Source organism: Mandrillus leucophaeus, unplaced genomic scaffold (genome assembly GCF_000951045.1).
Source record: "Mandrillus leucophaeus isolate KB7577 unplaced genomic scaffold, Mleu.le_1.0 Scaffold1121, whole genome shotgun sequence".
In the NCBI taxonomy this organism is placed as follows: domain Eukaryota; kingdom Metazoa; phylum Chordata; class Mammalia; order Primates; family Cercopithecidae; genus Mandrillus; species Mandrillus leucophaeus.
This window is the reverse complement of record NW_012099444.1, coordinates 250,586-267,117: the sequence shown is the minus strand read 5'-3', so window position 1 is coordinate 267,117 and position 16,532 is coordinate 250,586. Positions and strand designations below refer to the sequence as shown.

The 16,532-nt window shown below is 35.3% G+C and overlaps 1 protein-coding gene across 5 annotated transcripts in view; it reads left to right on the top strand.

Annotated features, from left to right (window-relative positions):
* The window catches only part of LOC105550231 (phospholipid scramblase 1), a 39,676-nt gene extending 23,653 nt beyond the window's left edge, over window positions 1-16,023 (top strand). For 2 of the 5 annotated variants that reach the window (XM_011995112.1, XM_011995124.1), the window contains 5 exons: window positions 3,074-3,276; window positions 6,560-6,602; window positions 9,163-9,383; window positions 9,510-9,671; window positions 14,037-14,398. In XM_011995112.1, the coding sequence (XP_011850502.1) occupies window positions 3,074-3,276; window positions 6,560-6,602; window positions 9,163-9,383; window positions 9,510-9,671; window positions 14,037-14,258 (851 nt within the window). In that variant the 3' untranslated portion in view covers window positions 14,259-14,398. Of the gene's footprint in view, window positions 1-3,073; window positions 3,277-6,559; window positions 6,603-9,162; window positions 9,384-9,509; window positions 9,672-11,031; window positions 11,047-14,036; window positions 14,399-15,091 lie in introns of those variants that run through there. The other 3 variants (XM_011995106.1, XM_011995118.1, XM_011995130.1) reach the window with 3 other exon arrangements.
* The last annotated feature ends 509 nt before the right edge of the window (window positions 16,024-16,532 follow it).

The window sequence follows — 16,532 nt, the reverse complement described above, 5'->3', positions numbered from 1 at the left end:
TCTCAAGTCCAGGATTACATATAGCACAAGTCTTAAGATAACAATGATGCTAACAGTAAGGATAATTTAAAATTGAGAGCTTACCATGCTTTAGTCATTGTTTTAAATGTGGAATTAATGTGGATTAACACATTTAATTCTCAGAATACTCTTATGAGGTAAATACTGTTAGTTACCCCCATTGTGTATGTGGGAAAGCTGAGGCATAGGGAGTTTGGATCGGGCTTCAGGTTCTGCCTACTTTTTTAAAATAAAAATTTGTATAGGTAAATGTGCTGGTAAACTAGGTTCTGCCCTCTTTACTGATAGTTATGTGGTAGTCTTAAACAAGTTGCAGTACCTCGAAGCCTCAGTGTTCCTATCTATAAATGAGGGTGATATTTTCAATGTAGGTTGCTTTGTAGAGTAAATGAGAATATATGTAAAACACTGAGCACAATGCTTGCAAATAAGAAATGACAAGTATTTGCTAACATGTTTAAAATATTTTAAATCAAGTAGTCTTTACATAAATGATACTAGTGTTCAAATTTCAGGTAATTCTTTATGCTTAATTCATTCATTTGATGAGTAATCAATCATATTTTCAGAGTCTGGGGGAAATTATGATGATGTTAAAAATGTAAGAAATTAAATCACATCTCTACATGCCCACTGGTCTGCCTATGGTCTGGTTTCTGTGCTGACGCCAGTGATCTTTAAAAATGTAAATCTGCATAGGATTTATACCTGATGTAAATGACGAGTTGATGGGTGCAGCACAGCAACATGGCACAAGTATACCTATGTAACAAACGTGCACGTTATGCACATGTACCCTAGAACTTAAAGTATAATAATAATAAATTTAAAAAAATGTAAATCTGCTCATATTACAGAGAGTGTATAACCCCTATTTTATTAGTGTCCTATTACTTTCAGGATAAAGGCTAACACTAAACCCAGAATGGCCTTTTCCATGCTCTCTCTTTAACCTCCTCTTGAGCCTGGCTTGCTGCTATTCAGCTAGACTGGCTATTTTTCAGATTTTTAAAGGCCTATGTTAGTTACTGTCCCAGGACTTTGCTCTGAAATGTTCTTTCTATGACTCTGGCCTCCTGAACTCCTGTGCATCCTTCAGATCTCAGCATAAAGGTGACCCCTCAGGGCAGCTGTTCCTACTCCTTCCCTTTTTCTCTTCCCATCTCAATAGCGACTTTTGGCATCTCTAGTCATAAAACCGTGGTCTCTTACTTGAAAGCATTTATCTCTTATTCTAATTAATCAATTAATTACTCTGGTATTATAGCTCCCTAGAATAAGTGGGGATTTAAAGTTGTCTCTCTCATTAAACAATGATGGACAGGGATTGCATCTGTGTCTTCCATTGTAAATTCTAATACTTTTCTACTCCTGAAAATTTTGTAAGATATAAATAAGACCATGGAACTCATTCTTCTGCTCAGAATCCTCTAGTACTTGCCAATCATAATTGGAACCAAATCCAGACTCCTTACTAAGGCCTCCTTTGATGAACAGCTTCCTATTGCTTTGCTAACAGCATGTCAGATTCATTACAAAGTCAGAGGTATTCTATTTGCCTTTCTTTCCTCCTGAAGCATTTCTCACTAGGTCTTCATATAAAGCTTTCCTCGTCTTTTAGACCTTGATGGAAATTATATTTACCTAAAGTGACTGCCTCATGCCCTGCCCTCCCTGACATACATTCTCTCCATCACATCCATATGAATTTTTTTCGTTCTAAATGTGTTTTCTTTCTCTCAGAAGTTGACTGTAAGCTCTCTGATAGCAGGATGCCTCCTTGAGATTTGTGTCCTCATATTCTACAACACAGCCAGTCACATTATGGATCATTTGTAAATATTCATTCATCATAAAGGAATAAATTATAAAAACTATATGATGCATTATTGTGAGGTTTAATCTGTTTTTCTAAGCCTTATTTTTTAAAGGCAAATGAATTTTGTCATAAATGTTCCATTTAAAAGAATGTATACATTTCCTATTCTAAGTATTGCATTTTGCATAGGCTTTAATGTTAAAATATTGAGAAACACAGTCCTTTGAAATTATATTCCACTGCTATGGAATTTTGTGGACCATACAAACAGGCATATAAATCTTCATTGTAATCACACATTCATAGAGAATATGAAGTACACTTATTCTTATTAAATTTCTGCCTCTACTCTGCCTCTTACAATTTTTTCCCATCCTTGTTTCTCAAATTATATTTTCCAGAGACCAAAGGATGTTAAATTGTAAAATTTAAATTTCTAACCTAAATATTACAATGAAATTTTCTTTTAATGAAGAAGGACTTAGGAAAGCAATACATTATGGATTAAAACATAATGCAAAGGATTAACTCAAGCAGGTATCTGGAATGTACTGAAAGAAATGACATACTTTCACCTTCAACAGTGGCACTATAATATTTTGGGCTGGACAGTTCTTCATTTTTAGGGAGCTGTTCTGGGTCTTTGAAGATGTGTAGCAGTAGCCCTGGCCGCCACCCACCAGATGCAGTATTATCTTCCCCTCCAGTTGTGACCAAAAAGAGTCTGCAAATCTTGTCAAATATCCCTGGCAGAGGGGGTGCAAAACTACCCCCAGTTCTATACATACCTTATAAGTCATTTGCTAGAATTTCAGAATTATCATTTTTCACAAGGTACTTTGGCCCTAGAAATGCTGGCTCAAAGCCATTATTTTGGGCCTTCCACCAATGCCGTGTCTGTTTCCCTTGAGGCTTGCCAGAATCTTTATGTAGGTGACTGTAGATCATGGTTATTTACTTTCATTTTCTCAGATATTAAAGCATATTTTCCATCTGAGTTTTGAATGGTAAGGGTAAGGCTATTCACTGCCTGCTATCCTCAAAATAGAAGTGGATGTGCAACCACAGATATTTCATTGAAAAATCTCAGAAAGATAAAAGCATATCTTAAACATCATAGATACAGATTTCTATGCTGAAATGTCAACTTATAGATAGATGGCGTAACCCTAAAATGGTTGATGATTCCATTTTTGGTGCAGTTATAAATCATTTCACTTGTTTGTATTTCAGGACCTCCAGGATATAATGGCTACCCTGGGCCCCAGGTTGGCTACCCACCCCCACCAGCTGGCCATTCAGGTCCTGGCCCAGCTGGCTTTCCTGTCCCAAATCAGCCAGTATATAATCAGCCAGGTGGAGCTGCAGGGATACCATGGATGCCAGCACCACCGCCTCCATTAAACTGTCCACCTGGATTAGAATATTTAAGTCAGGTAATTTCAAAGACACAAAATACTCATAAAAAACAGAACTGTGCTTCCAGCTTGCTTAACCAGATTAACAAATGAATAATTCACCAAAGTCTGAAATGGCAAAACTATATTTCCTGCTAAGAGATTACTCTCATTCTTTTAGGTCAGGTTCAGTTTTAAAGCAAAACACAAATGCCTTAGAAAATTGTACTTTCTGTGATCTTAAATACAATCTACGATAATGGCCAGTAACAAACATTTAATTAACACTGTTTTCCTGTCTTTGTTGTATGCCTGATACATGTATTAACTCATTTAATCCTTATAGAAAGTCTATGATGTATAGGTGCTACAGTTATCTCCATTTTTCAAAAGAAGAAACTGAGGTCCAGAGAAGTTATATAGCTCGCTCTGGGGTGAGAACCTAAAGAGTTAAGACTGTTTTTTTAATCCCCAAACTTTGGTACTGAGCAAAGTGCTCTTTAATCTCAATACTGAATAATTGCTTTATAATTTGAAATAAAATTTAAATTAAGTTTATTTTTGAGTTTCAATAAGTGGCACCAAACAAGGGGTTAATATTTTATGTGTAATACAACTCACCTTTTTATTGTAACTAATAAAACTGCATTTTTCTGATGCTGCTTTTGTTCTTTGGAAGACCCAATTTTATAAATGCCATTAATAAAGGAGTAAAAAGTCCTGGATTTTGTTGCACTGAATTATAATTAATCTCAGCAATAAGAAGTTTAACATTTATTTGGTGTTAGAAATCAGGTAGATCAAATAAAAACAAGAAACTCCGTGTGTCCAGCCAGTTTTCATTTCATAAATCACTTCTTTCTTGCACTCTCTTTAGTAACTTAATTTCCCACAATGCACTTAAGTGACACAATCATAGGAATTTTTGGTCATTATTGTATTATGCAAGAAATACACAGAAATAGATATTTTAAAAATCAGGGTCTCATAAAATACATAAAGGATGTTATCACATATGACAAAGGCTGATATTAAGTATGCTTAATACAAATTTGAAACTTGTAAAAAAATCTCTTTGATGGCTAAAGAAGTTATCAATATTTCTTGAGCCTCCTCTAGAAGGAAGACTGTTTTCTACTTTTCAAATTGTTTTTGACACATAATAATTGTGCATATTTATAGAGTACAGTCTGGCATTTTAATGCCCATGTACTATGTGTAATGAAAAATGAGAATAGTTAGCATACCTATCACTTTCAATATTTATCATTTCTTAGTGTCGAAAACATTCCAGATCCTCTCTTCTAGTTATTTGAAAATATACAATAAATTGTTAAGTATAGTCAACCTACATAGCTGTGGAACACTAGAATTTATTCCTCCTATCTAAATGTAATTTTGTATTCATTAACCAACTTGTCTTTATACCTCTCCTCTCTACCCTTCACAGTTTCTAGTAACCACTATTCTACTGTCTACTTTTTGTTGTTGTTTGGATGGAGTCTCGCCCTGTTGCCCAGGCTGGAGTGCAGTGGCGCCATCTCAGCTCACTGCAACCTCCGCCTCCCAGGTTCAAGTGATTCTCCTGCCTCAGCCTCCCAAGTACCTGGGCTACAAGCGCCCCCCACCACACCCAGCTCGTTTTTGTATTTTTAGTAGAGACGGGGTCTCACCATATTGGTCAGGCTGGTCTCGAACTGCTGACCTTGTGATCCGCCTGCCTTGGCCTCCCAAAATGCTGGGATTACAGGCGTGAACCACCGTACCCAGCCTCTACTCTCTACTTCTAAGAAATCAATTTTTTTAAGCTTCCACTTATGAGTGAGAACATTCAGTATTTTTCCTTCCGTGCCTGGCTTATTTCACTTAACATAATATGTCCCTGGCCGGGCGTGGTGGCTCAAGCCTGTAATCCCAGCACTTTGGGAGGCCGGGACGGGCGGATCACGAGGTCAGTAGATCGAGACCATCCTGGCTAACCGGGTGAAACCCCGTCTCTACTAAAAAGTACAAAAAACTAGCCGGGCGTGGTGGTGGGCGCCTGCAATCCCAGCTACTTGGGAGGCTGAGGCAGGAGAATGGCGTGAACCCGGGAGGTGGAGCTTGCAGTAAGCTGAGATCCGGCCGTTGTACTCCAGCCCGGGCGACAGAGCGAGACTCCGTCTCAAAAAAATAAATAAATAAATAAATAAATAAATAATAATAATAATATGTCCCTTAGGCTCACCCATGTTGCTGCCAGTGATAGGATTTCATTCATTTTTATGGCTGAGTTTTATTCCATTGTGTGTATCAAGAATGAATTTTTCTTTATTCATTTATCTATTGAACACTTAGGTTGATTCTAGATGTTGACTATTAATGCTGCAATAAGCATGAGATTGCAGATACCTCTTTGACATATTGATTTCCTGTCCTTTAAAATTTTTGTTCTGAAAATTTCGAAAAATTTGAAAAAATACTGTTTAAAAAAAAACAGTAGTGGTATTGCTGAATCATATGGTGGTTGTAATTTTAGTTTTTGAGGAACCTCTTCACTGTTCTCCATAATGGCTGCTCTAATTTACTTTCCCACCAACAGATTTCCCCTTCTCCACATTTTTACCATTATTTGTTATGTTTTTGTCTTTTTGATAATAGTCATTTTAACTGGACAAAGATAATATCTCACTGTGGTTTGGATTTCATTTCTCTGGTGATTAGTGATGTTGAGCATTTTTTCATAAACTTACTGGCCATTTATATCTATGTATGTATGTATGTATGTATGTATGTATGTATTGAGACGAAGTCTCGCTCTTGTTGCCCAGGCTGGAGTGCAGTAGCACAATCTCGACTCGCTGCAACCTCTGCCTCCTGGGTTCAAGTGATTCTCCTGCTTGAGCCTCCCATGTAGCTGGGACTACAGACGCCTGCCACCACACCCAGCTCATTTTTTGTATTTTTAATAGAGACAGGGTTTCACCATGTTAGCCAGGATGGTCTCGATCTCCTCACCTCGTGATCTGCCTACTTTGGCCTCCCAAAATGCTGGGATTACAGGCATGAGCCACCTCAATTTACTAATTGTTAAAGATACTCCAGTGTAAATCAATTTTATTTGACCTGAATTTTTCCACATTAATAATGAACACAATAAATCTTTTATTAATTAAAAATATTAACTTCAGTTTTATACTAAAAAGTAATATAAGCTATTAAATATTGATAACTGATTACATGTACTTTAAAAAATATAAATACATGAATTTTAATTTGGTTAGCTTATAAAAACCTTCATTTGACATATACTTACCACTTATTTTTTTTTTTCCTGTGACAGATAGATCAGATACTGATTCATCAGCAGATTGAACTTCTGGAAGGTATGTATTCATTGTTTTAATCCTGTTTCTATACAGAGTAGAAGTTTATGCAGACAAAGGCACATCAACCTCTACAAATATAACACTCTCACTTATATGGGACAGTTAAGCCGGTTATTTACAGTAATAAACATCAGCAATTCGTTTCTAAAATTTAGGAATCAAAAGGTAAAATGCTATTATGTTGGGCACCTGCCCTCAGGATATTGACACTAACTTAGAAGAAAAATAATCAAAACCCTTATTTTGCTCCTCTCTTCATACATCACTTTTTATCTGACTTCTGCCACTTAAGCTATTTTCTCCATAATTGTGATCAGCTTACGAATGGCACAGAGCCACATTCTAAAGTAAGTTATCTTTTTTATTCGGATGAGGAAGTTTGGGAAAATTATCATTGCTGCCCACAGTTTCTCTTGGGAGTTAAGATGAATGCTATAAAACCTTTGTATACCAGGTCGGATGCAGGACACTGCAGTGTTGGAGGATGCTGACCAACTAGCCTGCAGGCTTGGCTTCATAGAAGAGCACTCCTGCTCCTGCTGAATGGCCTGGCATTTCCTTGGGTATAGGGCTCCTTAGGTGCAGGAATAAACTTAGGAAGCCAGTAATGTTTTATAATGACTGCCAGGGGAAGAAGACCCCGGGTAGATTTATGAACCATAGTGTTTTCCTTCTAGATATAAAAGGTTTAGTAAAAACTCTGCCAGTTTTTAGGAATATGTCTGTTAAATTCGTTTTCACCTGTCTCCAAAGTTTCTTTCCACTGGTAAAAAGTAGAACATGGATTGTATAACCAAAATAATGGATTTGGCTAAAATATACGATTGTCATCTATTACATTGAAGTTATTTATAAAGCACAATATTAGATATTTATAATTTACTTGATTTTTTTTAGTGTATGTAAACAAAGCTTTCTCTGGAAGACAGCTTTGTATTCTGAATTTTTTATGTTTTATAGTATATATTAATAAGGCTATAAAATCCAAACAGACATATAACCAAACATTACACAGCACACTATTTATCTTTTTTTGTAGGTTTATGGGCTTTATAGATATTGTTAAATAATGTGTTAATTATGAAATAGAAAGTTCCAAATCTAATAGTTTTTAATTATGCTTATTTTTCAAAAAAGAAATGTCTCAAGGTTTTTTGTCTCTTTTTCTCCAAAATTGAAAGTCTATGTTATTTTTTCGTGAGTGATATAAAAAAGACGAAGATTACTCAGTTTTTTAGAATCTGAGCATAAAATAGGCACTTACTTTTTTTCTCAGTTCAAAACACAGAAGACAAGACATAAACAATTTGTTTTTTTGAGTAAATGAAAAGAAACTTAAAGGTTATGTAAAGCAATGTTGTTTTACAAATAAACTGGAGATTTTTGAGATTAAGCTACTTAGTGAAACAATTAATTAGATAATAAATGCCCTCTCAAAATCAGCTTAACTTTTTTCTCATTAAACATTTGACTATTTCAAATGTTGATATCAGAAGTGGTTCTTATAAATGCAGAGTACAGGGTCTGTCTGTGTCCCACCAAGGACTCTTAAAGGCGTTCGTAGTGCTAAGACTTGTGAAGGCCATCTTTCTCTGACTCAGAGTCTTTCCACATAGGCATTGTAGAGTGACTTTTCCTCCACATATTTATTTTAATCACTCATTATTGTAGTCAGGCTTCTGACATCCATGACCCCAGTTACTGAGGGCTATGTACAAGTGGAACAGTTACTGCTCCTTTCTGGCTTTAAATACGGAGAGGTTTCTTTCCAGTGTGTGGTTAGATACGGAAAGCCCTTGATACAAAAGCATGTGAGCGTCAGCATTTTGCAGCCATCTGTTTCGCTCATGAAGAGATTAGCCCAGCTAAGGTGCAGATTCCCATGGTCTAGATATTCTGTGAGTTGAAGTGTTGGTTGCCAAACACCCTTTGTCTAATACCCACCTCCCACTTCTGAACAACTACTGCTGAGTTGAATAAGGATGCCCTGGGTCCACTGTGACATTCTAAGTCACCTTTCATTTTTCACTCCCTCGGTTTTTATGCACGTACATTGCCTTCTTTCAAAAGCATTGCAAAAAATAAGACATAAGTATGGTTTATAAGACAGTCTCAAACCGATTGATTTAATATAAAATTTCATAGCACGTAAACAGCAATCCTCTTATATTCCCCTCCACATTACACAAAAACTATCATGCATTAGTGGACATTTTATCTATGCACCTAGCACCACTGTGCCCACCCACAGCATTGTCCCAACCCTCAGCAGAAAAGTCTCTCTTCTGACAGACATATATGGAATTAGGAAAATATAACTTGTTTCCTGTGTCTCACATAAGGACTTAATTTCTCTATACATTGGTAATCTCTCCTCCTCCTTTTTTTTTGCCATTTTTCTCTGCCTGGATCATCTATGAACATCATGTCTTCTCCTTCTCCTTATGCCACTTGGAGTATCATCTAAAACTGGCATAGCTAGATATTATATCATCTTTGGATAAATTCAATATTTTTAACATAGACGTGATTATGATTTCGTCTTTTATGTTTTTAGTTTTAACAGGTTTTGAAACTAATAACAAATATGAAATTAAGAACAGCTTTGGACAGAGGGTTTACTTTGCAGCAGAAGATACTGATTGCTGTACCCGAAATTGCTGTGGGCCATCTAGACCTTTTACCCTGAGGATTATTGATAATATGGGTCGAGAAGTCATAACTCTGGAGAGACCACTAAGATGTAACAGCTGCTGTTGTCCCTGCTGCCTTCAGGAGGTCGGTGAGCAATTACCAGGGCATTTTGTAAAGTAGTTCAGCAAGAATTTCTACCCTGTCATTGAACCTTTCATCAAACGTAGGCATTAAGATTATTACATTTACATATATTATTTTGCCTTATAGATAGAAATCCAAGCTCCTCCTGGTGTACCAGTAGGTTATGTTATTCAGACCTGGCACCCATGTCTACCAAAGTTTACAATTCAAAATGAGAGAAGAGAGGATGTACTAAAAATAAGTGGTCCATGTGTTGTGTGCAGCTGTTGTGGAGATGTTGATTTTGAGGTAAGAGATGTCATAATGTTTATAAGATTTGCTTTCCTAATAGAAGAATGTAATTTTGCAGGATATTATAAATGCATTAAATAAGTATTGTGTGCCAATGTCTCAATAGCAAGATAATTTGCTCATATATTTAACTTTGGTCAGAATGATAGTTATCACTCTAATTAAAGGTCACTGTTGGTCATGATAAATGGAAAAAAGAGAAGCAGACCTCTGTAGTCAAATAAAAATAAGCAAATCATCTAACACTTAAATGTGGTGGTTTCTGTGTGATGACACTGTATATTATCCATTTTAAACAGAATGTTAACCTTGTCATCTAAGTCTGATTGCCAAAGCATATGGATCCTTCTTAAATCTGAAATATCAGCTGCCAGTGCTCAAGGCCATGTTCAGAATGTCTGACATCTTTGAATTCCTACTAGAAACCCAATTATGCAAAGATAGTTTTGAGAAAATTAGTATAATATATACTACCCAATTATGCTTCTCTGTGGTCTCTGCTTTTCCCTGTATTAAATTAGGTCACTGGAAGCTGCAACATATTAATATTTGTATATTTACTGTAATATATTGTAGAATTTCATTACAGTAGTTCTTCAACAACAGATGGTCTACTTTTACAATCCAAATTTTTTCATTGCAAATGTTTAAAAATCAGAAGGTTTTATGACTTAATCTTGATTTCTTGTTTCTCTTGGAAAATCAGAAAACTGGGTTAACTGGTCCCACCTTTCCACAGAAAGGGCAAAAATCTACTAAAGATGTGTGGGGCTGCCCCTTGTAATAATGACATGGGAACTCTATCACTGTCTCCACCCCTTACTGAGGATTTTCAATATCCAGTGTCATTCCTTTACATGATCTGTCTGCCTTCTTTAATCATATGGTATTTGATTCCTCTGTCAGACCTCAGCTATGTAAAGATGAATCCTTTTCCCTCATTGACTTAATAATCTAATGACAGAGATTTGCAGTTCTAAGGAGGAGGTGATGTAGAAACTTTAAAAAGGCTCTTATAAAGGGATTGTATAGTGTGTGTATGTATATGTGTGCATAATATGCATGTATAAAATTTTATATAGGGGTATGCATAATAGCAGTTCTTCATGTAAGGGATGGAATCTCTATCCTACATCCAGAGAAGTGAAAAGTAATTTCTCATTCAAGGAACAATATTAACAGAAGTTTGGCTGGCATATATTTTACTTTTAGTAAATAAATGTAAACACTGGAAAAGCATTGTGTAATCCTTATATTTGATACTAAAGAATTTATGTTTCATGTAGCAGCCTTCCTTGATGGATACCTTGAAGCATCCATTCCATGTAATAAATTAACTTTTCTTCTATTTATCCAGAATGATGATATCAAGGTACTCTCATGGAAAGAATTGAGAAATAGTCACTTGAAGAATTTTCCGTAGGGTTGACAATGGAAACTGTGACACCTCAAAGCAGAAATTATTGGTATGAGGGACCACTAAGGAACAGGAAATCCACCAGGGTGCCACTGGGCATGGAAACTTGAAGTAATAAAAGAGATAAAATCCTGTTCCACAGCAGGGGCAGGAGTCATTCTAAAACAGAGAATAACTCAAGAGGCATTTTATCGGTGTACTATGTGGAACTAATTCATGGATTTGATGTCAATTGAGGATGAAAAAAATTTTGGAGATAAACTTGATGTGTTATTATTCTGATATTACATTGGCCAAGTTGAGAATCTTGGAGGAAAAACACTTGATTTGTGTCCTCTTGACCATTATGATAGTCTGCTTTTTAAAAAGTAAGGTATCAAATACTAATACACATCTAGGTCAGGGACCAGCAAAATGTAATCAATGGGCTCTAGTTGATTATATAAAATATATATGGGAAGTTAATGACTTGAATTACAGTCATGTTGGATTTTAGTTATGTAGAGGAAAAGAATGGAGAGTTTTCAGCAAACAGATAGTAATTGAATCTCTAAGAAGGTTATCTCAATGGTGAGTAAGAGAGAGCCTAGTAGACCTTTTATCCAATATAGATAATAAGAGAGTCTGTCTCCTTCAAGGACTCTTGGTAGGGGAAAAATATGGCCACACGAAACTGACATACCAAGTCACTTCTGTCTATGAGCTTCAATTCCTGCCACTGTTGTGTTTCAAGAATCTCAAAATACAGAAATTGATCCTGAGTGGTAATAAATTCTATATGGTCAACTACAGCCCACAGATTTTTTTTCCTGCCCTCTCAACTAGATTTTCATTAGTATTCAATAAATATGTTTTTAAAAAGCAGGCAATCATAATGGTCAAGAGTATAGACACTGGAGCCAGATACCCAGGTTTGAAACCCATCTTCATAACACTTACCTGTGTGACCTTCAACAAATTCTTTCACTTCTCTTTGCTTTAGTTTTTTTACATGAAAATTGGGTGTAATAACAGTAAATAAATAAATAATTAGCAAGTAAATAAAATAGCTTACCAGCAACTATTAATATACTCACGATACACTTATATTTCTTTGCTACATAACTAGATCCTATATACTGTCGTTATATTTCAGTATTTTGCATTTATATTTGCATTGTGAGATGAATCTATGGTTTTCTTTTTAGAATGATTTACCAATTAGTATTACGTTTATGGATTTAAAAGTTTAACATTATACAATACCAATTTATTATTTCCAAATGTTGAAATTTTATTACAGTAATTTTCTATTCCAAAATGTCTACAATTTAGCTAAAAATTATCTAGTCTTGATAATTTATTGGTTGAAGATCATTATTTGCATTTCTTTTCCTTGCCATAAAAAAATGTATTCTCTACTTCTTTAAATTTCTTGCTGTAGTAATCAAAAAGGGCAAATGTTAATATCTTTGTATAGTGTTAGGTTTACAGTGGCTAGTAAGTTGTCAGCTGCATTTTTCATTTTTTTTAAATTTCAGAATTAAAAAATAAACCAGAGTTTTCATTACTAGCTTCAAATGCTTCAATGACAGCTATTAGCAGAAAAATACTAACATGTACAAGAAAGGATTTGTATTCATTTATTTTGCCACAGTAGTATTTCGTTACACATAATCCCTAAAACTCAGCCGCTTGCAACAAGCGTTTATGCTCATGCTTAGGGGTGTGCAGGTCAACTGTATTTCAGTGGATGTATTTAAGCAGTGATTTGGGCTGCATGTTAACCTCAGTCTGCTCCAGGTATGTTTGTTCTGTGGCTGTAGCAGCCGCAGCTACCTGAGTCATGCTTTTCTAGTGGCTTATCACTGAAGATCATAAGCCAGGTCAAAGCACTTAGCCCAGTTTAAGGACACTCTCATGTCATATCTACTAACACCCATTGTTCAAACAAGTAACATGGCCAAGCCTAATTATGAAGGAACAGGAAGTATACTGGCCATACAGAAGGAGAGGGAATGAAATGAATATTTGATGAACAGTATTATGCTATCAGTTTCATATTAGATGTTTATTTCTGGTATTTTACAAACTCTCCACTTGTACTAAAATAAAGTGAGTCAAGTGTTTTTAGATTCCCCACATATATTTAGCTGAAAAGGACACTCCTCTGTTAACACAACTATAGATGTGCCTAGTTTTGTGAATTTCAGCTACATTCAGTCCCCACCTGCCCTCCTAGAGGAGTTGCCTTAGTCTGAGCACAGTCCATTCAACCCTATATATGATGGCCCTGGGCTTTCCTCAGGCAGAATTGTAAAATTAGGAAATTGCTACTTTGGAGCTCATTTGTTTATACACTCTTCGTCTTTTATTATTCACACCCCACTAGTTACCCACTGTTACTTCAGCCCTTGTCGTGGGGCATTCCATCAAGTTACTTACTGGTATTTGCCTTTACTCCAAACTGCTAATCTTTTCTAGGCGCTTAGCATTTCATGTTTGGTAACTCACAGTGGGTGGTAATAAGCCTTTTCATCATATTTAACCTTTCGGTCTGTGTAAACTGTGCTTCTCCTAAAGCAGAAGTCTAATAGGAATTTTGTTCATTACCTTCCTGATGGCTTCTAGAAATGTCATCACATAAACATTTCATATTTATATCTTTTTTTGCCTAAATTTTATTTTGGGTCAATTCAAATAATTCATTAATGTCTATTAATATAAAATAGAAATTGTTAAATATTTCAGAAAAACTACTTTCATATAATTTCTCTATATTATGAAACAGTTTTTTTCATATATCTATAAATAGATACCAGAGCCTCTAGTTATCTAATGAGGGTTACATGTTCATGGTTACGTATGGTACATAATTTTAATACCATATTTGTTTCATCTTCAAATTTGAAAGTACTTTTGCTATAAGTTTCCTAAAAATATGTAATACTTTTTTTTCAATTTAGATTAAATCTCTTGATGAACAGTGTGTGGTTGGCAAAATTTCCAAGCACTGGACTGGAATTTTGAAAGAGGCATTTACAGACGCTGATAACTTTGGAATCCAGTTCCCTTTAGACCTTGATGTTAAAATGAAAGCTGTAATGATGGGTGCCTGTTTCCTCATTGTAAGTCTGTTCTTACTAATGTTGATTATAGATACTTTCTCTAGGTTCATTCTGAAATGATTCAGTAAAGTGTATATTTCAAAATGACTTTTTAAAATTTATGGATTTTAAATCAGGATTCCCATTTAATCCTAGCTCTGAAATTCTATTTGATCCTGACACTCTGGGGTGACTAGTTTCTGTCTGAAGAGTCTATGAATATTCACATGGCAAGAGAGGGACTAGGGAGGCGTACTAAGGAGAGATTTTAGTCTCCCCTTAAATCAGCCATCTCCTAGATGCTTTGAGGAAGAAGTTGAAAGTGGGCATATGTGGAAAAAATTTAGTGAAACAAGGAAACTTGACCATGACTCATACTAATTAAATTAAACCATCTAATATAGGAGTATGAACTACAGTAAGAGTGTGCATTCACTCAAGTGTGTAGACCTAACTACCAAATTACAGGAGATAATCGGATATACCAGTGATTCTGAAATTGTCTTCACATTAGAATCACTTAGGGACCTTTAAAAACTGTAAGTACTAGTCCATACCTCAGTTCAACTGAGTCAAACTTCAAAGTTCATATAGTGCTCCAGGTGGTTCCAATATGCAGCCACAGGTGAGAATTATGGGGATAGAGAAAAAGTCACATTTAGAGAAAATGACCGGAAGATTAATTAAATTCATACAGATATCAATACATGAATAGAATTATAAAATTTATTATTAAAATGGAAAGCTAAAGGTAGAACTTATATAACTATAGAGCTTTTCTGTGTTTATTACATTTAATTTTTTTTAACAGATATGTTACTGTGTTTCACTAGATCCCTTAGTATTTCTGCATCTGATAATTGATCTCTGTTTTGTTGCTGAAAATTCATTTGTATATTTTTGTTTTTATCTAGGATTTCATGTTTTTTGAAAGCACTGGCAGCCAGGAACAAAAATCAGGAGTGTGGTAGTGGATTAGTGAAAGTCTCCTCAGGAAATCTGAAGTCCGTAAATTGATTGAGACTATCTAAACTCATACCTGTGTGAATTAAGCTGTAATGCCTGTAGCTCTGGTTGTATACTTTTGCTTTTCAAATTATAGTTTATCTTCTGTATAACTGATTTATAAAGGTTTTTGTACATTTTTTAATACTCATTGTGAATTTGAGAAAAAGGACATCTGAGTTTTTGCATTTATTAATGAAACTTCCTATAAAAAACTGCTTTGAATTATGATCTCTGATCCACTGTCCATTTTACTACCGAATATTAACTAAGGCCTTATTAATTTTTATATAAATTATATTTTAAATCTAGTTACAATTTATTTCATGCATAATAGCTAATGTTATTTTGCAAATGCCATATATTCAAAAAAGTTCAAAGATAATTTTCTTTACTGTTATGTTCAAATAATGTTCAATATGTATATTATCTTTAAAAAGTTAAATGTATTTTTTAATATTCAAGAAATCATGCTACACTTAACTTCTCCTAGAAGCTAAGCTGTACCATAAATGACACACTCATGTTCACAAGATATTAAATTACGAATTTTTAAATTATTGTTAAATAAAGAACAAAATAAAGAACAAAATGATTCTTGTCCAAAGAAAGGCACATTTTAAACACTCCTTCACTCTAAAACTCGTACTATTATAAATTTTGAAAGTTAATATTTATATATGAAATGTATAGCTTTTATACTCTATCCTTTCTAGAAAATGGTAATTGAGATTACTCAGATGTTAATTAAATATAATATTATATGTATATATTCACAGAGAATAAACCTAAATAATGATCTATTAGATTCAAATATTTGAAATAAAAACTTGATTTTTTTTGTATATTTGACTTTTGTTTTTAAACAAAATGTGTTCAGATGGTATTTTGAACACTCATTCAGTTAAATGATGGTACATTTGAAGCAGGATATTTCCCTGACCCCTTCCTGGGACTCGAGAAGGGGTGTCTTGTTTACTCAGCCTGCCACTCTCAACTCCTCCGGGGAGGGAGTGCGCAGGCAAACAAGGCAGGAACTGGAGTGCACAAGCACTGGAACTGGCTCACCGCTTTGGCACAGGCAAGAGCAAACTCCGTGCACGCCCTGTGGTAGCAACCAGGTGTGGTTGCCTGCGATTCCTGAAGCCCCAGAAGGTGTGTTACAGTGCTCTTTTAGCTCTGCTGTCTGTGGACAGCTTAAGTGTTAACAGCTCAGTGAGCCCTTTGTCTTGTCACGTGGGACAGCTGCCCTCCACCAGCAAGGGCAAAGGGCGAGTGTTAGTGCCTTTTATATCTGCACTCATGGCTCCCAGGCTCTTGTCCGGCGTCCAGGAAAAATGTGGTCACAAA